Below are 25,171 nucleotides of genomic sequence, written 5' to 3'. Positions count from 1 at the left end.
CCACTGGGAATCTTGCACCTCTCCAATTAACTTAGAATTAGTAGAAACAAAGATTTAGCCATATACTTCCATACACCCAAAGTGAGTGCTCTCACCTGGCTCATCAGGAAGAAAACCCAGCATGATAAAAAAAGTTAAATCCTTCCCTCCTTGCCCTTTTCCCCTGTTCATACCGATTGAGAGTCCAAATTTAGGAGGTGCTGTGGGGCAGTGTCTTAATTCAGCATATGTAGAATTCTTTGAAGTGCAGCAGTTACCTTCCAAATTGCTGCCCATGGAACAACCTGCACCGCAGTAGATCTCCCATACCACAGAGCACTAGGCAAGAAGGTTAAAGGAGGTTAAAAACCTCACAGCCTTATCAGTATCTTTGGCTGGGTCATCCTGCACCTTGCAGAAAAAACTGTTTTTTCTCATCTCATTCTATAAGATTCCCCGGGAATTCTATGAGAAGTGAGTACACTTACCTCCCACGGCATAATGAACTAGCACCTCCCTGAACTGTACCAAAACCTACAGAAATCTTCCTCACGTTCTTACGTCTGTCCGAGCTTTTGTACTCAAGTGAGTAGAAGAAACTCAGCCTGAATAGGTTTGGGGTTTTTTTTCCTGTTGTTTTTCTTTCTTTTAGAATAAATTCAGAGTGTAATATGAGCTGGAAGTTGATTCTTGATGAAGAAAAGGACGAAAGTGTCTAAAGACCTAGTATGCATTACAAAGATAACACATACTCTCAAAATACTTCATGGCCTGCATAGACAATACATAAATAATCAAGCATCCTTCTATTCAAATTTTAGATTTTAAGGCAGTGAAAAGATGATTGAGCTATCCCATTATTGTTTTAAGGTAGGAAGCTCTGTTTCTACAAATCCATGCACTGTGTGCATGAAGGAAAAAACTGAGAAAAGGCTGTATGTGATAACACTGTAACTAACAGACGAATGTAAATATATTTGAAAGTTCTACAGTTTTGATACTTTTTTAAGAACACATGCACACAAACCAACCTGTATAAACCATGTATAAAAGGCTGCAGTTTTTTTCAAACCATTGTAAATGAACTCAATGTGCAGTGCTGATTTCAGCCTTTACAGATTTATAACTACTGAGAAGTCAAACACCAAATTTGTTTTTTAAGAAATTAATTATTTTAAATAATGGTTCAGATTGTTAGGACGATATTTAACATTGTAATCACTTCTGATCTCTGTCTTGTCATATTGAAGTTCTGTTAGAGTAAGTTCTTGCTTGGTGCCTTTTGTGTTTCAGTTTTTATGTTACGGACAAAAGGACCAGGGAGGGGCGGGGGAGGGATCTGCTCTGTGTAACACTTGCTGTACTTACATCGATAAGGATTACTGAAAACCAAATGAACACATTTGTAAAACAGTGCACTGTTTCTATAGAAAGATTAAATTTTTTTATCTGGGACTACTGAAATAATTACTTTGTAGTGCCTAAAATGCTGTTCTAGACCAGGGACTGTGTCATATTTTGGTCTGAGTTTTCCTTAACTCTTAATTGTCCAAACACAGAGGGGCATTTGGGAATGCTATTGTATAATTCAGCTATTTAGCTGCAGCTTCGCAATAGCAACACTGAAAACAGTAAACATTCTACATGTAAATGAATAGACCATTCTGTTCTGAACTGTCTTTCTCTGCCACTTTGGCTTTGGTCAGCTTCAGATCACATGGAAAACAGTACCAGGTTCGTTATTTCCTTGAGCTGAACAATTATATCAGTGATGTCACTAAAATAAGTGAGTAAAACTCACAGTGGTACAAGCACACTAGTCCTTACACATTGTGAGAAAATGGTGTCTCAAAAGTGAATGGTGCATACAACAAAACCAGTGTCGTTTTTAACCCAAACTCTTACATGTTAGACTATTCAATGACTAGTTGCAAACTACTCAATTTCTTCATGCAGCTTGTGGTAACGCTTATGTACAGAAGCTGAAAAACTTGTTACAGCCAAATATGCACTCTTTTGCCATCAGGAAAAAAAGACAGAAATACTGCTATTCTTGGAATCAAAACAGGTAGTCTTAGCTATTTTCTTTTTTTTTTTTTAAATACAAGCAATCTCTTCAATGGAAATAAAGCCAAAATGAGATCCTCTGGACTAGAATTACAATGATAACTTTAGCTGGAGACGAGTAAGTGAGAACTAAATGTGCAGTGAGCTTGCTCTCTCTTCCCCTTCCCTTGTAAACATGAAATCCTAAGTAAGAAGCAGGGATATTGGTAACAAGGAGGGATGACTGGAGGCGTTTGCTGAAACAGATGGGTGGTTTGGGTCCTATATGAACTTATCTACCACATTTCCCTGTGCAGAGAGACGCTTTAGCAGGCAGTCATGTTCTTGAAAGTCTTTTCTCCTTTTAGGTATTGCTGTACGTCCCCTTTGGTCTGTCTTTGCAGGAAGTCTACTGCATAACTTAACTTATAATTCAGCTTGTCAGCCAGGGGAATAAAGTAGCCATAAATACCAACATCCACTGTCATGTACCTCTTGAAAACCAAGACAGCCAAACTGTGCATCAAATCACTTCTATTTCCTGCCGCGGGTAATCTGCAGGATGTGCTCAAAGCAGCATTAGAAATGGAAGCACAGAAGACAATACAACCTTTCACTGCCGGGTGTTGTTATAAAGCCTTTGGAGGCAGTGGGTTTATTGAAAGTAACTTTCTGTCACTTTCTATCCCTAAAGGAACCCTGCCAAGTAGCAAACATTTTTCAGGCACACATAGTTATTACCAAACTAATACAGAATCATAGAATCATCTTAGTTGGAAGGGGCCTTTAAGATCATCGAGTCCAACCATCAACCTAACACTGCCAAAACCACCACTAAACCATGTCCCTCAGCACCACATCTACCCGTCTTTAAAATACCTCCAGGGATGGTGATTCCACCGCTTCCCTGGGCAGCCTGTGCCAATGCTTAACAACCCCTTCGGTGAAGAACTTTTTCCTAATATCCATTCTAAACCTATCCTGGCACAACTTGAGGCCTTACAGACTTACGTACTGGTATACCTGAAAACAGGTTTTTGTTACTCTAAAATATTTCTCCATTTCAGTTAAATATTTTATCAGAGTAATATGGTAGCAAACAGAAAAACTGACAACAAAAATCTCTCCAGGTCTAAATGGAGAGGACAGCACAAATGAAAAGAAGTGCAAGAGCCTCATAAGAGAGTCCCAAACCTATCTGGGGCATTGAGGTATGCCTGCCAAAACAACTACCTTCTTTTTCTTTTAAAATTCTATTATTTTTTTGTTTCACTTTTTACACGTAGTAACTGTACAGTATGAGGTAATCCATACTAATACTGTGCAGCCTACTTTCATCAAGATGCTGTACACCTATACATACACCTATAAATCCCTTTAGTGTTTATATACCATATGTAAGTTGGGTACCTTTCTGCCTTCTTCAGGAGTACATATGCATCATTTCCTTACACCGAGGTTGGTCTCCACCAAATCAGTCTTTTACCTTTGTGAAACAGTTTTAAACCTGTCTTCCTAATTGACGTCCTTGCCGTCAGGAAGGGCACTCCAGCCACAGGCTACTGCAGGCTTTTTCACTGCTTCGGTGCAGGAGTTTCTAGAGTAGAGCAAATTTCGGTTGTCTTCTAAATGCACAGTGTCAACATTGGAAGGATTCAAAGGGAGAAAGACAGCATCGGTGACAGTGAATTTAGATGTGGGATGCATAAGCCACCTTTCAGATTCTAGCCACAGGCCATTTGCACATTAGCACGCTGAGTGCTTGGTGGCCACATCAAAGCACTAATTAACAAAACACCCACACTCACTCCTACGCTGCAGGTCCCGGTGCCCTCTATTCCAGCAGGGTGACAGGAGCACCGTGTCAGAGTCTGCACTGAAACCAGCACACTGGTTGATGAAGGTACCAGTACAGTGCCGGGTGACAGCTTGACAGGGTCATTTGCAGTTGTAGTTTGAGGGTTGTTGTGGATTGTCCTGATGACAAAAATTGGGGCTGCAGCTTTGCACCTGTGTGTTTCTGCAACAACTTGCGAACGATCATTCCCATGGGAGGGCAGCAAGCATGTCCCAGCCAAGATTGTCATTTCATGCTGAGGCAAAATGCAGTAAATCTGGGGTGACCCAGAGCTCTCAAAGGCTGTGCCAGGGACAGGACTGCCTCAGCTCTTCTTGCACAGCAGGAGTGAGACTGAACCCTAATCTGCTACAATGAACTGGAGGGAAGGCATACGGTCGTCATCCCAGTCACAGGGCAAAAATATGCAGAGCCATGCAGTTAAGTAAATAATCTGAAGTCCCTGTAAGAGGGGGGTTGACGTTCTTCAGGGCAGTGACAGAGACATAACTGGCTGTGCTCAGCTAGATTAAATGCGCCTGGAAAATCGTTTACTGAGCTCACTGCACCTTGGTCAGTAGGAAATGACCTGAGATAGCGCAGCTCCCTTTACTTGTATGGCTATGCGCACACACTCCCCAGCCACAACACAAGTCTCACAAAATCAAATTTTACACGGATAAAGATGAACTTTTGATATCACAGCAGGAGACACAGGAACACAAAATAGCAGCATCACAAAAGACTACCTCGCAACAGTGTCCCCAGAAGTGAGGCCATCTGCCTCAGGACACTGAACTTAAATTTCTCATACCAACAGTGGTAGCATCTACCAGAAGAAACCAACAAGCACTAGTTAAGGCCGTGTTCTTACCTCTCACAGGAGGCTGGCAACATAACTTATACCTGTGCCTATATATCAACAAGCAGAATGAGAATTAACATGATTTTAAAAATATTTTTTACAAATTGTTTGCAGCATTCAAATTTCACTATGTACCTCAGCAGGAGAACATTTTCTTAAGGGATTAGCCACAGCTGCCTGCTAAATTCTCTACACTATTAAGGAAACCACTGTAACCTCGACAGTCATGATGAGGCAGCCATCTTGGCAGGGAGTTAAAAGTTATGATAGCGTAACAAGCAAATCTCCCCGATGATAGTTTGATAAGCCCCAGCCTGGTTACACGGATGGCTTACGCTGGATTACAGCAAAAAGAAGGCTGAACCGATACTTCTTTTGTTTTGGCTTCACATCAGTTCAGTTCATCCGTCCTTGCCTACAGGCTACAAAGTCAGGCAGAAGAGTAGAGGTTGTAACTACAGTTCTTGGCCAGATACAACTGCAGACAAATAACAAAGACATTTCCCATTACCCTATTCAATATTTTATCTGCTGGGTCTGCCAATCGAGGAGTTAATTAGTTCCAACTGTTGTAATTTATTTTCAGGCATATATTCCACCACTCAGACTTAGCTGAAAGCACATACATTCATTTAATTCGAGCCATGACACATAAAGGATAGTGGAAAGCCTCATGAACAAACGTTCAAGAAAAATCCCTGAATCTACGTATTTTGCTAATAAGACAGACCTAAGATCTAAGCATAGAGAACACCTTGCAATAATGCTTAGAAGACAAACAATACTTGGAAAGTAATGTTTAGGTCTAAGTTTTGATAACAGGAATTTTCTTACAAAGTCTAAGTTGACTTTTAGACTCCCTGTAATAATGAAAAACTGACAGGAAATTACTGGAAATTTACATTAAATTATTATTAGCAATATTTGAAATGTATGCCACATTTAAAAGCTTGACCTCATAAACTGACTTCATATTACTTTGATGCTAAAGGCAGCAACAGCAATAACAGTCATGAAGAAGTTAATAACAAAAACTTTTTCAAACACGTCAGAGGCTGGAAGCCTGCAAAAGCGCCAGTGAGGGTAACAGAATCTATTGCTGGAGAGGAAACTCATGGTGAATATGTATTTTTAATTTTGCATAGCACTTTGATCTTCCCAGTCTAAAAAAGGCCTAATGCAGTTAGATAAGACAGTGAGAAGGTCAACAAGGATAATTGAGGAAGATTTTACATTTTTTCAAGGCTTCAACTCAGAAAGACACAACTGAGAGGATGTACAACACCTAAACAGAAAATCATCCATGGTGCAGAGAAAGCACTTGGTTGTAATTATTTTTCTAATTAGCCATTACTAGCTACTATCAGATAGGAGCTGGGGTAAAGGGAATCAGTGATTCAGTGTGACAGTCCTGATGATCAAGTTAGTAATTTCTCTTATTTGCTTTTCTTTTTTAATCATTGCCTTATTTACTATGGAGCATGGAAAAAAAAATAGAAAATACAATAACTGAAGCTTATCAGACATATTTTCCATATGAACAAAGCAGTTCATGTACCTTAAAGGCAGCTCTGCTTCCATGTGGAGCCACACCAGAGCATTACACACCCGTCCTTCCTTTATTCTTTAATATTTACAGGAGAAGGAAAACATTTGCAGTTTACCTCTTTCAGGTAACACCTGACCAAAAGCCTTCATCTCTAGGCTGCCATTAAGGTCACAGTAGCACTTGTACACCTGTGCCTGCCTTCCTGGTCCTCTCAGTTGCCTCCTGTGGTTCTTTTGGAGCACCGTTCTTCAATAAATACCTAATAGCCCTTGTTTAAAAGGCAATATTCAGTAGAGTCACTTTGACAACATATTATTGTTAATTAAATCCAAATGAGGTGAATGAGAGCGATGCCCTGGCTGGGATGTTTAACTTCTGCTCTTTCTTTAAGACAGTCCTGTGAAACTGCAAAACTCAGTTACAAAATAGCAGCAGTCTTCAAAACAGAAGCATCCTCACCCAAAAAGACACATGCAGAGTTGCTCAGGCACTAAAACTGACAGTGCTTAACAAACAAATTACAAAAAAAAACAAAAACAAAAACAAAAAAAAAATCAATGTTAATAATGTCAAAATAGGGATTTTAGGATGTTTTATTGTTCAAACAGGCCTTTTTATTATCAATATTAGAATCTTAACAAAGCAAAGGGGAACAGCAAAATTTAAAGGCAATGGACTTGAGAAAAAAAATCTATTTACAAAAAGAATGAAAAAGATATAGACACAGACTGTGCAATCTTGAGATTACAAAACATTGTTGAGCACGCGCAGCAGAGATTCTAAACAACTGTGTAAAATTATTTTCATTTCCAAAACTGACAGATAAACATGAGCTTCCAAGGTCTGTATCATTGTACCATAAATACAAGCACTGTAAGAACAAGAAATTTTAAATAGTTCAGCTAGCTGGATAAGTTTATTCTGAGAATAAAAGTTCGTTCTCTCAACCATATGAGATGCCCCGACAGACTGTCATTTATGAGCACTGGTCTTTTTGCAGGAAAGGCCAAATTTCAAGTCCTTGTGCCCTTCTGGGGTTAAGCAGATGTGAGCTCCATCTCAGTGTGGTGAGGCATGAACTCTCCCAAACTACATCTCCCTTTGTTTCTTCTGGTTTTGGGGGGGTTTGGTGATTTAAGAACTTCCAATACAGACTCTGCCCATGAATACCTACTTTGTCTCTTGCAGGCTAAGAGGCAAGAACGTAGGGCTTTGGCAGACAATCCCAAACAACAGTTAAGGTTGTTCCTTTGCCTTAGCTATCACTCTTTGCCCAGGACATAAGACATCACTGTTCATTTGTAGTTAAGTGTTACAACATACATGGACAACCACCAAATACAGAACAATTTGGATTTTTTCTTCAGTCGTGTTATCAGTTTACAGAAGCTCATATAACTTCGATATATAGGGCATCAAAACAATTAAATTAGAGAAGGTATGATATTCAAAGTATGATCACGGGCCTAGATTCAGACTCTAAGTAATACAAATATACACAGATAGGGATGCACCCCATGCCTGATTTATACACGATCAAAGATACATGGCCCCATTTGTAGACCTAGATAAATTGAGAAGCTGTGACAGAAGTGTCTAGTGATGATGCTGCATTTGTTTGTAGTACGTTACTCTAGTCTTTCAGCTACAGTATTCCAGGAATTAGCTACAGTTATGGTTTCTCATAGCAACAAGATATATCGGACTAACTTTCCAGGAAAAATCAGCTGAACAGGAGCTATACCTCCCCACAGCAAGCTTACCGAAGTGTTCCCTTGGGTTGCAGGAACCTGAAACAAGGCTCCTCCACGTGCACCTGAAATACATCTTGAATTTAGCCTGTTCATAGCAGCAGGTGTTTGACCAGACCCACACTGGTCCAGACCCTGTAGACAAGCCTGGTCAAATCAAGGAAGAATGGACTAAACTCACTAAACTTCCCCCCAGATTCCTGTGTCCTCACTGATTTAGGAAGAAATGAACACAGGTAAATCTATGTCCCTGCAACAGGATAAGACAGGAAATTAACCTTCAGAAGCACTTAGATTTTATAATATAAATGTTCATTTATAAATTTTGAAGTGAAAGAATGCATTGTTTGAAGAACCATAGAGGACAGACCCATGTACTTACACCATAAAAGTGCTAGTAGGCAGTAACAAGTGTACGTGTCATCAGAGTCATGAACTATCTTCATAGTAATCATTATTTTTCCAAGTAACAAGCATTGCATAGTATGTAAACACAGTCCATACACATACTAAAAAGCATTCAAGATTTGTTAGGAATGGTCAAAACTTACCACAAGCAACCCCATAAGAACACATTCTCTTAAACTCCTCTCCCCAGCCTACAACAAACAAACCCAGCCTGGATGGACTTCAGCATGAAATGCTCAGTAAGTTATCATTCAAAACAATAAGCTGACAATTTCTGGTTTCCCACCATTTCTTCAAAGCAGAAAACAAATGGTTTCATTTGGGATCCACTGCATGGTTGGGAAGACTATCTTGAATTAACTGAAAGGGAAAAAAAGCATCAACTGGCAAGAAAGGTAAGGTGACAAAACCAAGACTGCAGCGGCTGGCATATGGAAAAGCAGAAGATATGTATGCAAAATAATTATGCACAAAATAATATAAGCTCTCATTTCATCAAAGATTTTAATAAGTCTTGAGCACAGGAACCCTGCTTACAAAATCACTGCTGTTCAGTTCACTTTCCTTGCACAGTGACAGTGCAGACTGGTTCTGCATTGATTATGCCTTAAATTGTGACTGCACAGCACACTCTTACAGGTAACAGGAATGACTATGTGCAAATCTCTAGTGCCTTACCTGATAACACACCATCACGTCAGAGCTGGCATTACTTTTGTTGAGAGTTTTCACCTTACAGAGCAGGTGCGTATTTGGCAAATCCACCACCCAGAACTGAGCAGGGCAGGGATCAGCCAAGGGAGCGAACTGGAGCTTTCTGAAGGGAGCACAGACAGCAGAGCGTCAAACACCTGCTCAAAACACCTTACTCAAACCCACAAATATATATTAATATATATATCTATAATTTATTTGATGCACAGTTATCTCCGTCTTTCCTGAGGGACCTATACACTGTTTGTGCTACAAATACAGCAGTCCACAAAAGGCTCAATTTAATTCTAAATACTGGAGCAGTACCTACTAATCTGCAGGTATACAGAAGCCTTTTAATTTCAGTTAGTCAATTCAAAGCAAAATCCTAGTGAAGATAACATAATTTGTAGTGTCAATAGCTATTAGTGCTACGAAGGCTACAAAATACCCTGAGCTTTGATTTAGTATCTCCCTTTTAGAGCGCACTCTACCTTCATAACAAGGATGAGGCCAAAGAGGAGTAATCTGCAGCTGCTTCTGCAGATCAGGAGTCTGCAGCCATATATTATTTTGATTAACACTTCCTCCTTTCAGAAAAATGAACACACAGTGCTCTCAGAATACTTATATCATCAGATCAAATGAATATCAAGTAAGATATCAGATAACATTCACACAGTACTAGCTACTGCCTTCACTCAAGAGACTTAGCAACATGGTTTCCCTTGATCTGTTGAAGAACATTCTAGGTATCTCTTGCTCTTTTGGGCTGCAGAAAGCTCTGGTCCCAGTAAGCTATCCTTTCTGCATCAAGCAGACACTTTGCTGCTTGACACTGATCTTACCAATGTTAGTTTTGTCTACTTACCCCTACTTCTGCAGCAGCAGGCCTCAAATAGCTCCTCTTCACTACCAAAATTTTAAAAAAAGGAAATAAATAACCAAAACCTGTCTAAATTACACTCAAAACTATACTGCTTCCAGAGAGGATGAGAGGAACTGGTAAGGAAAGAGCATGAAATGTGAGTGAACTGAGACCAGTGGCAATTAGAACAAAGCAAAGGGCAGCTGGGCTGGAGTTCTGGGAGGGGAATGACCCCAGCTGACACTTATTCAGAAGATTGGATAATCCTCGAAAAAGGAATTTTAACCTCCAAGTGCATATACACACAGGTGCTGCTGACAAAAGAAACACAAGCAACTATAAGAAAAAAATACACAGGATAACTTTTTATATATGTGAATTCATGTCACCCTTTGGCACCTGATCATTAGTACTAGTACTTAGTATAAAGCAAAAATATTTGGCAGTTTGAAAATTGTGCTTGCATATAATTACTGTGCTGGCATTGACTATATTCAACAAGAGTATGCAAAGAACTGCATGGTAATTTCTGATAAAAAGACAGGCAACTCCTCAAGCCGCTACTTTACGCTACTATGACAACACAGTAAGAACATAGATGATTGCTTTCTTTTCTGCCACTACCCTAAAATTAAGCCTTTCCCCACTGACACTCATTTGGCTAACACCTCTGATCTGATGAGCATATTTAAGTCTTTTTTAGTTCCTTTTTAATCAACTCAAAGACTGCTGGAGTAAAACTGGTCAGACAAATGGTCAGTGATGAGCTGGCTGTTCCTTTGCTATTTCCTTCGTAGAAGAGTCACGTTATAAATTTCACATCAGACCTGGGTATTTTTAAACATTTTCATTTTATTTTCTTTCTTACTCCATGCAAAAAAATGTTGCCTTAGTCAAAGACCAATTGCTTTGTATTTACCCTTCTTTACTCCACACTCATTCTTTTTACAACTCATGTCATAAACTCTCCACACTAAACCATAAGTCTTTACCTCACTAACCTTACAGTTTTGAGTTACTCAGCAAAAAATGCACACGGCTCTTTATTATATGCAAAACCTTTATGCCTCTGTGGTCTTTAAAACCATACAAAACTATGAATTAATGAGTTGCGATGTAAACCTAAGCATTTCAGGCTTCTGACTAATGTAGAAAATAATGATGTTCAACATATGATTTGTTGAGCTCTATATGAGCTCTATATCTAAGTATGTTAGTACTTACAGGTATGTTATGATTCAATCTGTTAACTCGAATGACCAAACGCTGCTCTCCAGCCACCAGTCTGTACTCCAGCTTAGCAGTATCAGCTCCGTATGCTGGTTCTGACAGATTCAGAGAGAGGATGCTTACAAAAGTGTCTAGAAGCACCGCACTATGTGACTGCAAAAGGACTTAGAATGGGAATCAACATAGAAAATAAACAAACGTTCAAGTCAATAGTTCTAAGAACAAGTTGTTGTTCAGGCTAAGACCTTGAAATACTTAGTTAGGTATTACTTTTTTCATTCAGAGGATACGCAAGGATGTCTTGTACTTTTTCTGGCAGAAGACTTTGAAATTTTGTATGTTAGAGGAAAAGAATGTATGATTACCTGCAGCATTCTCAAGAGTATACAAGGATAACACCTACCTTGAATAAAGAATTAATTTTCAAGGACTACATTAACTCTCAGTAAAATGTGTTTGCTATATATTAACAATGCTAAACCAAAATGGGTTAGAGGTAGCTGCAGAGAAGACATTTGGAAGATTCATACTTTATCTGAAGTGGAAGTAGCTGTGATAAAGTCAAAATAGGTATAAATGCATTGTATCACTTTAAGGAATCTTTCATGATGGTTAAAAAGTGCAAAATGCCCCAGAGTATTAAAATCAAGCATTTCTATTAAAAATTCAAAACCTATACTGTTAAGGCCTGGTGAAATACAGGCTTTTAAAGATATTTCAAATAAATGATTCTCCCTTTCATGAAGCTCTTCAGTGATCTTACAATCCAGTTTTTTTACAACAGACAGTCTAGATCAAAGTTTAGTGGGCATGCTACAGTGGGGGGAGATGTAATATATTCATAGAGTTACAAGCAGAAGAGCATGCAATATACACATACTATACTGCTGCTCTGTATCACTTTCTTCCATGGCTACACACTAGAGATCTCTCCATTTGGTGAACGTGCTGGCGCGTGGTTGATGGCCCATTCCAGCAGAGGCTTTGACAGCTTTCTGTTGAAGCAGATTATTCTGATTACCATAAGGGTTATAAGTTACTTTCATACTGAACCAGTATGTATTCCCTTTCTCCTGCAAAAATTTGCCAACGCCTACCTCCTCAAAAGATAACTACCAACATAGAGAGCAAATCAAATGAAAGAAGGGAAGTCTATTTTAACCTGAAATGGACATTTTAATTGTACTATTTTATCACACTTAATTTTCTGTCTTGGTCCACAAGGCAGATTACACAGAGATACTTACCTCTCTGCACCTGTGAAGAAATCAGGTGGAAATGTATATAAGCTGAGGGGGTAGAGAGAAACAGGGAAAATAAAAACCTGCAGAAACCCTGTCAGCCTCAATTCCAGTATGCAAATACTTTCCCTTGAGACTGTTCTGTTTTTTCACAAACTTGCATACTTTGAACTACATTTAAAACTGAGGAGAGAACTTGGAATTGTAGTTACTTTGCATTAAGAACAGAAAAAGCCACCCTTCTGGTGAAAAAGGATTTAATGTTTATTCAGTTTGTAAATTGCTTAAGACTGGCATAATGTCTTTATCTGTTTCCGTTATCTTTATAGATGCTATTTTTACCCCCTATGTCAAAAGCAATAGAAAGGCCTCTAAAACAACAACAAAAATCCTCTTACAGTATATAAATGCTATATCAAAAAGCTTCTCAATAAGAGCTAAAGTGTCATCTTACAGAATATCATTATACTAATAATGGTAATATAGTTTTATTTTGTATTGTGTCTCTGTGATTCCAGGTAGTATTTTTTGAGTATACAGAGAAAGTATGAAGTATGAGGTGACAGAAGGGTCACAAGGTTTTGGGTTGGGGTTTCCAACTTTTTTGGTTTGGTTTTAACTACTACAGGTCTTGCAAGCTCCAAACTGGTTCCTTCCTTCCAGATGCTTTCGCTCCTCAGATGCCCTTATATTTTCTTAGTTAGATGTCTACTAGAAATCGGAGGGGGGGGGATATTTAAAAAAAAAAAAAAGAGTAAATAGATTGAGTATAGATTGAGTTGTCAGAAAGGCTTTCAGTTCCTGGAGCAGCTTCACGTTAAGAAGAGGTCAATGAAACAATAAGAATGCCAATATTCAGTCAATGTCTTCTACTGACACTTCATTTTGAGACAGATAATGCAATTCACTTCCCTAAGGAAAATTACTAGGGTGGGAATCTCTTCGAGCTCTTGCACAGTGAACAAAACATGAAGGAAATTTACGTGAAAATGGTGTATCAGACTCACACAGCTAAGACCTTTGAGTTTCTATAACCCAAATAAAACAAATCTATAATTGTATGCGGGCACCTCTGACATGCTAGGCAGCATGACAAAGTACCCAGTTGGAGCTGGGTTGACTTGGTGTAGATGAAGTTAGGGGAAAAAAAAGACAAGACAAAATAATACAAGAATAAAAGAACTTCAGCTTCAGCAGAAATAATGCAGTTTCAATATCAGGTACCCACTAAGATGACCTTTTCTCCAGTACTGAAATAACGAAGCCACAGAACACAAATGGTGATAAACCAACTTCAACTTCACAAAATCAATTTATATGAGAATAAAAGAACAAAAGACATGACCTTTTCTTTACTATTAAATAAACCAAATCCATTCTACTGAAGTCTTCTTTTTGAACATAAGTTATTGCCTGACCTTTCTTATTCCACTGCAGGATGCAGAGTGATTGAGCGAGCATTTAAGCTCTTTTGCTCTTCCTAAATCAGAGTTTTGTGCCACCATAGAGGGGAAAATGTGCACACCTTTCTTAACCTTACCACAGGAGCTTCTGTAGGTACCACCAGAGATCTGTAACATCTCCCACAAAGTTGGGTTGAAGACCACACAGGCTAGCAAGCCACAAAGGCTGCTGCTGAAATAGGAGTGGATCTTTGGGCTAAAGGCCCAGAGGCCAAAAGGAATGAAGGCTGGGATATGATCGGCCATCCAAGTGGGCCCTGTATCTCCTCAGGGTCCTGCAACACACAAGTACCAGTTCATGGCCTGTACAATGAAGAGCATTAAAAGTGAGATATGTCTATGAAATATTATATCTATTATGTCAACATTGAGATATTATACCTAACACTGATACCATTTTGTGTCTTATTCTCAAAGAATATGAAGCACAAAATATATTTCCTGAAATTATCCTTTTCTGTGGTATTGCCATGAGCTGAGGTCTTGGTCATTTATTGGATTCTCTACAAAAATTTTTATAATTAGTATGAAATCAAAATTGAATGTAAATTAATGATAATTACATACTTAATGTAATCATAGTCTAAACATCATTTTACCTATAATTTTTCTCTTGTGGGGGCAATGCCCAAGTAATGTTAAACAGATGGATGTTGCAGACAGGGATAACTGCAAAATAGGTTTATTCATTGAAAATAGAAATGTGTTATTATTTCCAATCCTTTTAATCCCAAGAGCCATCTGTGGGCAAGATATTTCATTTGATCTATAAAAAAACATATGCATATGAACTTGCGTATGTGGAAATATATGAAAATATATACATTAATTCATTAAGCTGCCATCCACCACACTTAAACCATTGCAATAAGGTACTGCTTATGCACCATCCCCATGGCTTAACAGGATAGACTTATAGTCACAGTAATCCTGGCTGACTGGAAATGAAGAATAATTTTCTGAGAGAGAGTCAAATCACTTTATTATGAGATCTACATGCAGACAAATAACTCCCTCGCTCCTGGAAGAGGATTAGTTTATTACAGTCACTATCATCATTTTCATCTTGGTTTGGGTTTCCATCCTCCTGTTTTCTTTTTTATCACTGAAAAAATTGCCAGTGACATGAAACAGAACCAATCTGATGGCTCCTAGGGGCAGGAGAGCAGTTATGCACAACAAAGTAGACTCTTGGAAAAGATGACCAAGAACTCTCTGAGATCAAGGGAAGTGGACAGGAGAACAGCAGGACTGAGAATTGTATCACCTAGCTATAAAATAATAGTGCTCGAAACCCAGAATAGGAAATTATATGCCCCCATGCAGTATGGAAGGGCCAGTCTTTTGCCAAAAAAATGTAGAGAAGGTGGAGGGAATAAATACTGGTATACTTACAGATGAAGGATAAAGAGCATTAGTTAATGAAGATGCACAAGGGGCTCTATGACAGTGCTAATTTCAAGGCCCGCCTATCTATTGCTTCTAATAGATATAAGACCCCTGAACAAAAGACACAGGGTACCACGAAAGGGTACATTTACTGATAAAGCAGTCTTTTTCTGGATAAAGAAAAAAAAAAAGGTTGCCATGGCAACCCAGAATGAACTCAGCACATCACCTGCACATAAAGTTTATCTGCAAGGGCTGTCTTGAAAGTTGAGGGTCTGCCTCCTTCTTGCTAGGGATCCCTGAAAATTATACAAAGGTTTTACAAATAAGGATTGCACAGGAAATGGATGGTACATTTGTATCCACCAGATCAAATACAGGCAATGTATTTTTCTCACCATAAGTTTTCAAATGGCTGTACAGATTGGAAAATCTGATGCATGAAGCGGAGATGTAAGGCCTGAGAGTTCTCTGTGAGAAGACAGGACTTGCCAGAGGTCTCTAGCATTTTGCTAATGAAGCCTTATGTTTGGATCTCCTGATCTACTAGACTAGTTCCTTTCTTTATAGAACAAAGGAAAAGCAAAGAACCAAATTTTGGAATCAAAGATGTTGGAAGAACTTGAGTTGTTTAGAGGAGATGACAAGCATGAGAAAAAATGAAATGCAGAATCAATTAAAAAGTATGCAGAAGCACAGGTTAAAAAGTTAGAAAGAAGTAAAATTCAATTCAGCTTCATCTCAAAGCGTAATAGAGAACATGAAGTACACTCAGAGCAGCATAAGCATGTCTCTAAAGGTAAAATTAAAAAGTTTCTGTTATATACACACTGCCCCGAGTCTCTCACCTCTGTAAAGTCTGTGAAATTCTGGTGTGTCAAAAGCCTCTTTCAGATGATCAAAACATGGATTTGGCAAACCACTTCAAAGAAAAAAAAAAAAAAAGAAAAAAATAGCACAATGTTTATTGAACACACAAGCAAAGCCACATGGAAGCAAGCAACAGCTGCTTAGTAGCCCATGTCTGAAGTATCATCTTGAGCAGCTCAACACAAGTAGGACACTGTTTCAAGTGACACAGACCAGAACATACACATTCCAACTAAAGGGGTAAAACACCCAACACTCCTCTGATTATTTCCACAGACATACAGCTCTTCTGTAGACATAACCCGCCCCTATAGGAAGGTCAGGGGCTAAAGGTTAAATAAACACCTTTGCTCCCTGCCATTTGGGGAACCTTCAAACAGTTTGGCAGATCTGTTTAAACAAAATCAGCTTCCACAGAAATACATGAATAGAATACAGCACTTGGCTAATTTCTAAATTAAGAGCTTGAAACATGCAGTGACGTAAGATACCTCTTTCTCATGTAGCACCAACATTTTGGGGGAACTACTTAGAGGACAATTCACAAAGGCTAACTTCAGTCAAGATGTGCCAGATTCTTTCTGCATCTCAGAAGAAACCACTGGAGACAAGCTTCCCCATGCTAGCCTCAGAAATATCTCTGTAAAATTTTAAAGTGAGAATTAACACACATCTATTTTTAAATAAAAGCAAATAATATTTTGTGGAATTTGAAGCCTCAGCTCTACCATTAGAAAATCCAATTTAAATAAGTTATATTTATTTTTTTTTAATTATTTGTGGAAGTAAACTATCCTGAGGTTAATTCATCTGTACCGCACCCCTGTTAGTCTTTACAGCTAGCAGTTCTTGTACACCAACTTCTAGCCTTGCCAAACCAAACAGGTTAGAACCAAACAGATTCATACGGGGGCTGACTTTTCAAACAAGAAAGTAAGTTACATGATAAACTTGCATTTGCCACAAAAACACTCTACAGAAAAAGCAGAAAATAAAAATCAATCAAAATCAAAAAGCTTCATTAAAATTCAGAAAAAGATTCACATGAGAGAGAGCTGATCTTGTCTGGGGACAGAGGGATAAATGTGGCAACTATGACAGTCTCTTTCAGTAGCGTTTTATATTAATTTCCATTAATCTTTCTCATTTTCAGATACTCAGTTACAGATCTGAGTCCATACTAGGCTTAGGATTTGTTTTCTGCTAATAAGGGTGCAATACACTGCATTTTTGTATACTGAGTCATCTTTAGTGAGTATTGTTTTGTAAGCAAGGATGTGCCTTTGCAAAGAATGTCTTTCAGTCAATAGCTGGCAAGAGCAGCATAGCTCTGCAGGGAAAACCTTAACTCAGAGAGTAATAAGATCATTCTACCTAGCGCCAAAACAGTAGATGTTACTTCCTACAGAGCTATATTTTTAACCAAGTAGATAAAACTTTCCATATTGCAATTTCAAGATACAAAAAAGGATGGCTTTTCTAAATGGCATATTATGATGCATAGCTTAGTATTAACACAGAAACCCACAGTCAGTCAGTTTGTCTCTAACAGCCACAACAGACTGCTGACTCAGCTATATTTCGATACTAATTATCTTTCACACAATGCAGAAGCATACAAATTAACATTCTTCAAAACTAGAATATAATTTTCTTCCCAGCAACTAAAGTAATAAGAGGTATAACTGGGACCTATATATAAAGACAAGATCCACACCATGCAACACACTAAATGCTATCATATACATTTTAAAGAAACATTTTATGAATTTGTTAACTTCCAAAGATTCTATTGTCTTAGGAATCTGTAAGAATAAACGCCTCTATAGATACAAGGAAAAGCGATTGCACAAAATTCTGCACATTTAGAACATAGTTTCACAACTTACAGACATGAAAAATATCAGAAAAGAACCTGACTTATTTGTAATCTGTGAAAAAAAATCTGTCACCCAGTTCTCCAGCGTTCAACATTTCTAATGAAGAGAAAAAAAAATAGCAGAAATAATAAAATTATTTCAACAGCATGAGCAGATTTTCAGGAAAAATACAAACAATTCATAAATCTTGCAACCTTAAAACTAAGTTAAATTAGGGATCCAAAGTAGGTTGATTTATTAGAGCTTTCTGCCAGCCTTTACTGACATGAAGAAAAAACCCAACAAATAGACATACTCAAAGCCTGTTTATCTGATTTCTCCCATTTCACCAAGTGCCATAGATACCTGCTCCCCACAGATCAGAAGTGAAAATTATGTAAATTTTGGTCTTCTTAAAACAACAAAAAACTCCAGAAACATTATAAACCAGTATCAGTATCAACATTTCATACGCACATTGTTATATTACAGTCCTTCTATCATATCTAAAATAATAATACTAAAAATGTGTATTTATAGAGATATTTTCTTCAGAGACAGAACAATTACAGCTTGTATATACTTTTAAGCAGAATAAAAAGAACCACAATCCACACATTTCTGTCTTTCACAAATACAACCTTAAGCCATTGCATTCAAGCATAGCATGCTTTTTGATTATAAATGTGTCGAGATAACCCAAACAGTGCTGTGGTGGCAATACGCTATCTATTGTAATGCCATCAAACATGACAGTTATTTTAAGAAGACAAAAAACCTAATGCACACACAGAAAAAAAAAAACATTTTTATCTCACTCATAATATGCATTCATCATAAAATATGTTAGAATTAGTATACAGAACTCAAAGACAGTTGACACCTCCCAAATGAATTTAAACACAGATTCTCAGGATAACTCATATTCCAGTTTGATCTTCCTTCCAACACAGTAATTTAAACAACAATGCATTAAGCATTGATATTCCTGAAAAGGCTTATAAACCAACTTAGACAATTACAGTAGAGTCATTCTCACACGAAAAAAAAAACCCACCCACCCAAAAAAACCCAACCCTCTGAACTGGAAGTCAAACCAGACAGTACTTGAGGAACATCCAAAGTTTATACTTGCTATTACCTTTAGATTGGACAACAAAGTTCATATAATGAGCAGGGTAATAGTTCTGCCCAAAATCCCTCAACCTGGTATAAATAGGAATGTTACGTTTTTAGGCTCATGGTTTAATTTCTTTGCATCACTTGTAAATGTTAAGAAAGCAATTTGTTAGCTATTTCTGTATCAGTAGGACTTCTACTGAAGGGTCAACTTTTAGATATTTTGTAGAAAGGTAATTCATAAAGAATGCAAAATGCAACTGTAAGTATTCAAGCCTGAAGATATGAAAAATAATTAATCCTTTTTCACATGTATATAGCTACTACCAAGAGTCTGCTTAAACCCGTGAAACTATGGCCAAGATACCAGTAATTTTTAACTACCTATTTTAATTATAAACAGCCCTTTAAGAGTCCAAAAGAACACACTTTTCTTGAATGAATACACTTTGGATACCATCTATAGCCAGCTAAATTGTGAGAGGACTCGAGAAAACCTCAAAAATTTTACCGGAAATGTGCCATAAGTGACAGAATGATATACAGGTAGGTCTATTGTGATGGGAAATATATGGGGATCTTTGATTCAATAGCCCAAGCTACTAAGCCCAGCAGGACAGACGTGACTTTGTCCCAGTCATTTAGACAGAACTCACCCCAGAAAACCTTTCTCCTGAGACACCCAGGCCTGGCAAGGCTTCCTAGCGGTAGCTCCCATCTGTTTGCATCAGAGGGCTTTGCTAACTGGTACTTAGTTTAAAAGAATTAGAGCTGTATTAAGCGATCGGTTTCAAGACAATATTCCTAGAAAAGGACAATAGTATTTAAACAAAGATTCACATCGTACATGGAGTAGCACTGAAAGTGCTTCTTACCAGATAGACGGAACAGCAGTGAACCACATCAACTTCCTGTCAGTGCTAGAAGTGGACAGGCATTAACAAAATAAGGTGATATAACCACATTAGATCTTTTTTACATGGAAAAACTCAGGAAGATGAAATGGAATAAAGACATTTAAGTGTTTGATTGTTAAATGCTGCAAGAGAATGCAACTCCAATTTACTTTTAACAGGAAAAAAGGACTCCCAACATTTCCTGCAAAACAATGAGCCTCTTCTTATGCATACACTTAGGACAAATATGCAGAACAGGCTGAGTACTAACTTTTTTTTATTCACAGAAGCTGAGGTCTTTCTTACCACAACTGTTCTAGTGGGAATATGGCACCCAAAGAGACTGAATGTTAGGAAGGTGTAAAACAGAGGAGTCTATGGAGGCTTATAGAAAGCCATTTAATTGGATTAGTGTAACATGAGTCTTCGTTAAACAGAAGTGAGTGTAGTTTACAAATATCGTTTACATGTGCCAGTCACTTAACTGTGAGAATCTAAACTGAAGTAAACTAGACATAAATTCAGGCAAAATGCATATACGAGCATCCTCATGCAGGTCAGCTTTCCATTACATTGCCTCCTAGCATCTCTGCTATGAGAGAAAAGACTCATCTACATTCTGAAGTCAAATACATCTTCCAGTCAAACCCGGCCAGATTTAATATTTCCATTATTCCTAACCATAATGTACAATGCAAGAAGAAAAGTGATTTAATATTTATTTTAAAATCTACACTTTTAAACTTCTCTTCACATATTGTGAAACTTAAAAAAAAAAAACAAACCTTTACAGTTTCTTTAGTGAACCTCTTTAACCTAATGTTATGTCACTTCACCAAACTTCTGCCTTTTTCATTAACACCTTCTGAGGTGCTTCCATGGAGTTTACTTCAAAATGAACCATAACTCTGATTTTCTAATAGAAAAAAAACTGTAACTTCAGAAGATGTCTTCACTTTTATAATGACATCTGGCAGAGCTCTGAAGATGCTGTTCTATTAACTTCTAACTACAGGTAAGGATTAAATTTACTCTGAGTATATACAGTATAACGTAGCATGTCACATGATACAGATCAATCAAACTACAATACAAATGCGATGAGCACCGCCACACTAGACTTGAGAAAAAGTGCTCTATTTCATCATTTAGCTGAGTTGTACATATTTGGGTTTTAATCTTTATTCATAAATAGAATTCTCCAGACTACCAATCATTGTCCCTCTGTATCCTCCAATTCCCTTGGAGGGAAAGAAAAGCTCTCTAGCCTAGGCAGAGGAGAAGGAGCTTGACCTGTTACCACACAGTGAATGACACTAGGAGTCCATTATCTGTTCAAGAGTGAGCCTTAAATATTTCACCTCCCTTTACCTATCTTTTTATTTTCTTCTCTCACTCTTGATGAGTCTAAATTTTTCTTTATTTTTTGTATGGCCGGTGAATAGTGCCTTTAGTTTTGAGCAAAGAGTAATTTGTTAAATGAGATGAAGATGCAATTTCTTTGCTCCATTATTTTAATCCAATGAAGTTCTAAAATATATCCAAAGTAACTACTTAAGCCGAATTTATGAGTCCCTGCATTTAAACATTCATATTTTTCCAGAAACATAATCTTATCGCCTCTTGCTGTAATAATTCATGTTAAACCACCAATCCCAACATTTTTTGGTTTTGATTGTACTAGTGCAAGCTTAGAGTTCCTACACAGTCTGAAGAGGAAGCTAGATCACAAAAACACACAGGGCTCCTGAAAAACAAACTACAGACAAATCTGACCTATCAACGGGGGGTTTAGTCAGTTTACATATGAATGATGGCCAGATGTGGACACCTAAAGCTTACATCCACACAGAATTAACCGAGATCAAAAGCATTATTTGATTATTTACACAATACCATACCAAAGACTGTGTTATTTCCATGGACATCTCAAAGCAGTTCAGCTACTTCCACTGAGTTCGTAATAGTAAATATTGCCAGACTTAACTTTGCTCTAACTCTAAAGTAAGCAGAATGGGCTTCATTAGCCCTGCACTAACTGCCTACATCTGGGATGGGATGCAGCACCACCTAAATTAAATCAAGTTCATCAGTGTATAATCCATTTTCAGTACTATCACAGTACAAAATATCCTCCCCATTCAGAGTCCTCAATAAAGTGTCCCTTTTAGTGATCAGCACAAGAGATTCCCTTTTTCTAGATTTTTCTTTCAGAAGTTAATATATTACAAAAGGGCATGTCTCCAGCTATTTCCTTTCTCTCAGCAGTTCCCCAAAAAGTAAAAAGGCAGATATTACCACCACTCCATTTACCCTCAAATTTCACCCCACCAGTGATGAGGCTTACTCGGCGAACCCCTACCAGTGAGGAGGAGGTACAGGGGTGCCCTGGCCGCGCAGGGGCCAAACCCAGCCCAGGGAACAGCTCTGCTGGGTTACTGCCTTCATCCGAGGGAAGCACAAATCACCTCACATTCTAACACAATAACACTAAATGTTTGGACTCATAGTAATAGGCCAGCTGCACCTCATTTTTCTTTTATTACTGCTATGTCTAAATATTACAAGAAAGTCTTTATTAGTAACGAGTAATTTTTGTTTTCCACCTAGAAAAAAATCTCAGGTTTAAGGGCAGAGCATGCAGTGTGCCCTTCACCAACTGAATGGAGTGGCCCTGTGTCCTGTATCGCCCAAACCACGGCACCCTGACTGACAAACCAATACTTGGGTGCGGACTTTGGTACTGTTCTACGTTTCAGTGATGGCACCCAAGCCATCGTCACCACCACAGCTGCGGTGTGGGGTAAGGGGATGTGATAATCAAGCACCGGTTCGACTTTTTTCTGCCGAACACTGCAAATATTGCTACGAGAAAAGAGCTTTGTGTCCGCTGCCCAAGGCTCCTGCTACCCCAGGGGTAACCGCCTGCCGAAGGCCGAAGCCTTTGCCCTGGGGAACGCGGTCGGCCTCGGGGGCAGGTGACGGGGCGCCCCTCACCTCTACCGCTCCGAGGAACTCGGCGATGTGCGGTCCACCCCGGTGCGGTTTCGGCCGAGGCACCGCCCGCCTCCCGCCGCCGTCTGAGGGAGCGGGAGCCTCGCCCCGCCCCGCCCCGCCCTCACGCGCCCGGCCGCAGCCAGCGGCGCCCGCCAGGGGGCAGCCGCAACCAATCGGAGTGGGGAGGAAAGCAGCCGCTCCCGCCCGCCGTGACGCGCTTCGCCCGCGCCGCCGCGGTGCATGCTGGGGCGGCGGGCAGCGGCGGGACCATGGCGAGCGATTTCTACCTCCGCTACTACGTGGGGCACAAGGGCAAGTTCGGCCACGAGTTCCTCGAGTTCGAGTTCCGGCCCGACGGTGAGGGACCGGGACCGGGACCGGGACCGGGCGGGGGAGAGGGAGGGAGTGCGGGAGTGCGCGCCGGAGGCCGCTCCCCGCGGCATGCGGGGCCGGGCTGGGGCCCGCCCCTGCCCCGGCGGGGATTTAACGTCCGCCCTGTCTCCGTCAGGGAAGCTGCGTTACGCCAACAACAGCAACTACAAGAACGACGTCATGATCCGAAAGGAGGTAAGGGAGAAGCAGGGGGAGTGGGTGGCTCTGCCGCCCCTCGCCCGCAGCGGTGCCGGGGGGGAACGGGCGAACCGCAGCACAAGGTCTGGGCGAGCCGGGCGGCGGTTCATGCCGGAGCATCGTTCGTAGGCTTACGTGCACAAGAGCGTGATGGAGGAGCTGAAGAGAATAATCGACGACAGCGAAATCACAAAAGAGGATGATGCGCTGTGGCCGCCTCCAGACAGAGTTGGCCGACAGGTTGGTGTACAGTGTCCGTTCTAATTGCTGCTCTGATTTTGACGTGTTAGCTCATTAGAAACATAACTGAGCTTTTTTCTAGCCAAGAGGAAACAAATACTGTCTTAAAGCCTCAGCAGTACCCAAATGGCCATTTAGTCATGAGCGTTATTGTGGTTCACAGACCTGCTGCATTCAACACCTTTTTAATAAAAGTGGAAAAGCTATCATTAAGTACTGAACTATTTATGTAACTAAAACCATAAAACAGTAGTTTGACTTCCTATAATCTTCTACTTTTCAGGAGCTTGAAATAGTAATCGGCGATGAGCACATCTCCTTTACCACGTCAAAAATCGGTTCACTCATAGATGTAAATCAATCCAAGTATGTACTCTGCTTTTTTATGTTGCTGTTGTCTTTCTGTAACAGTCTGTATTACAACTTGCTGATTGCTAGCTACTTGTATTTTATATCGTTTCAAAGTACAAATCAGTTGCTGGGGGCAGAAGTGCTCTGTGTTCCAGCGTAATGTACCAAACACTTTTAGACTGTGGCATTAGGTATATTCAGAGTCTGAGCTGAACTGTCATTATGACAGTAATGTCTCTTGGAGAACCAAGACTTGTGTATTCCACCCAAGCTGAAAAGGCCAGGTATCATGTTTTGTAAATCCAAAGTGATGTTACTACTTGCTTTCATGATAAAAACACACATTTTGTCAAGATATAACTTGCAAACTTCGTCTGCAAGCTATTTTATAAATCCATGCAGGATGAAACAAATCTGTTAATGCCTAAGATGACCTCTGAAAAGCCTCCCTGTAGGCTTTGGGTGTTTTTTTTAATAGGTTACTTCTATAAACTTGCTTGTTTAGAATGTGAAACTAACTTCTTCCTTCTGTTGTGCACTGCAGGGATCCAGAAGGCTTGAGAGTGTTCTACTACCTGGTCCAGGACCTTAAGTGTTTAGTCTTCAGTCTTATTGGACTACACTTCAAGATTAAGCCAATTTAAATCAAACAAACTGAAGTTTGTATTGCCGTGTCTGTACGGGGGGGTGGGGGGTGGTGCTGTTTCAATTCCTCACTTTCTGGCCTGAAGCTTTTATGTATGTTAGATTATTATCTTTTTTTTTTTTTTTTTTTTTACAAACTGTAAGTGACTGTCTTAATAAAATGGTGAGATCTGTATTTTTAATTTATATGTTCTGGTGAGAAACTGACTTCCTATGACTTCCTAACACTTTTATCATGGTACGTGCAAGGTACATTACTTCCCTTGTATCACACAAAGCTATAGTTGACGTCTCTGTCTACGCAG

General features: G+C 39.3%; 1 protein-coding gene across 1 annotated transcript; it reads left to right on the top strand.

The window, feature by feature from the left end:
* The first annotated feature begins 23,307 nt into the window (after positions 1–23,307).
* MAGOH (mago homolog, exon junction complex subunit) lies at positions 23,308–25,032 on the top strand. Its single transcript, XM_082483892.1, has 5 exons — positions 23,308–23,417; positions 23,569–23,627; positions 23,760–23,870; positions 24,154–24,236; positions 24,766–25,032. The coding sequence occupies exons 1-5, from the start codon at positions 23,330–23,332 to the stop codon at positions 24,863–24,865; spliced, it is 441 nt and encodes a 146-aa protein (XP_082340018.1). The 5' UTR covers positions 23,308–23,329; the 3' UTR covers positions 24,866–25,032.
* The last annotated feature ends 139 nt before the right edge of the window (positions 25,033–25,171 follow it).

This window comes from Vanellus vanellus, assembly GCF_965231255.1.
Source record: "Vanellus vanellus genome assembly, chromosome: 5".
NCBI classification, from domain to species: domain Eukaryota; kingdom Metazoa; phylum Chordata; class Aves; order Charadriiformes; family Charadriidae; genus Vanellus; species Vanellus vanellus.
Note: the sequence above shows the minus strand (reverse complement) of the source record. Positions and strands in the feature narration are given on the sequence as shown.

Excerpts from the sequence above, each read along its gene's own strand:
- MAGOH (XM_082483892.1), top strand. The coding sequence starts at position 23,330 with ATGGCGAGCGATTTCTACCTCCGCTACTACGTGGGGCACAAGGGCAAG. Across the intron at positions 23,418-23,568 it reads GTTCGAGTTCCGGCCCGACG|GGAAGCTGCGTTACGCCAAC; the intron begins GTGAGGGACCGG and ends TGTCTCCGTCAG. Across the intron at positions 24,237-24,765 it reads ATAGATGTAAATCAATCCAA|GGATCCAGAAGGCTTGAGAG; the intron begins GTATGTACTCTG and ends TGTGCACTGCAG.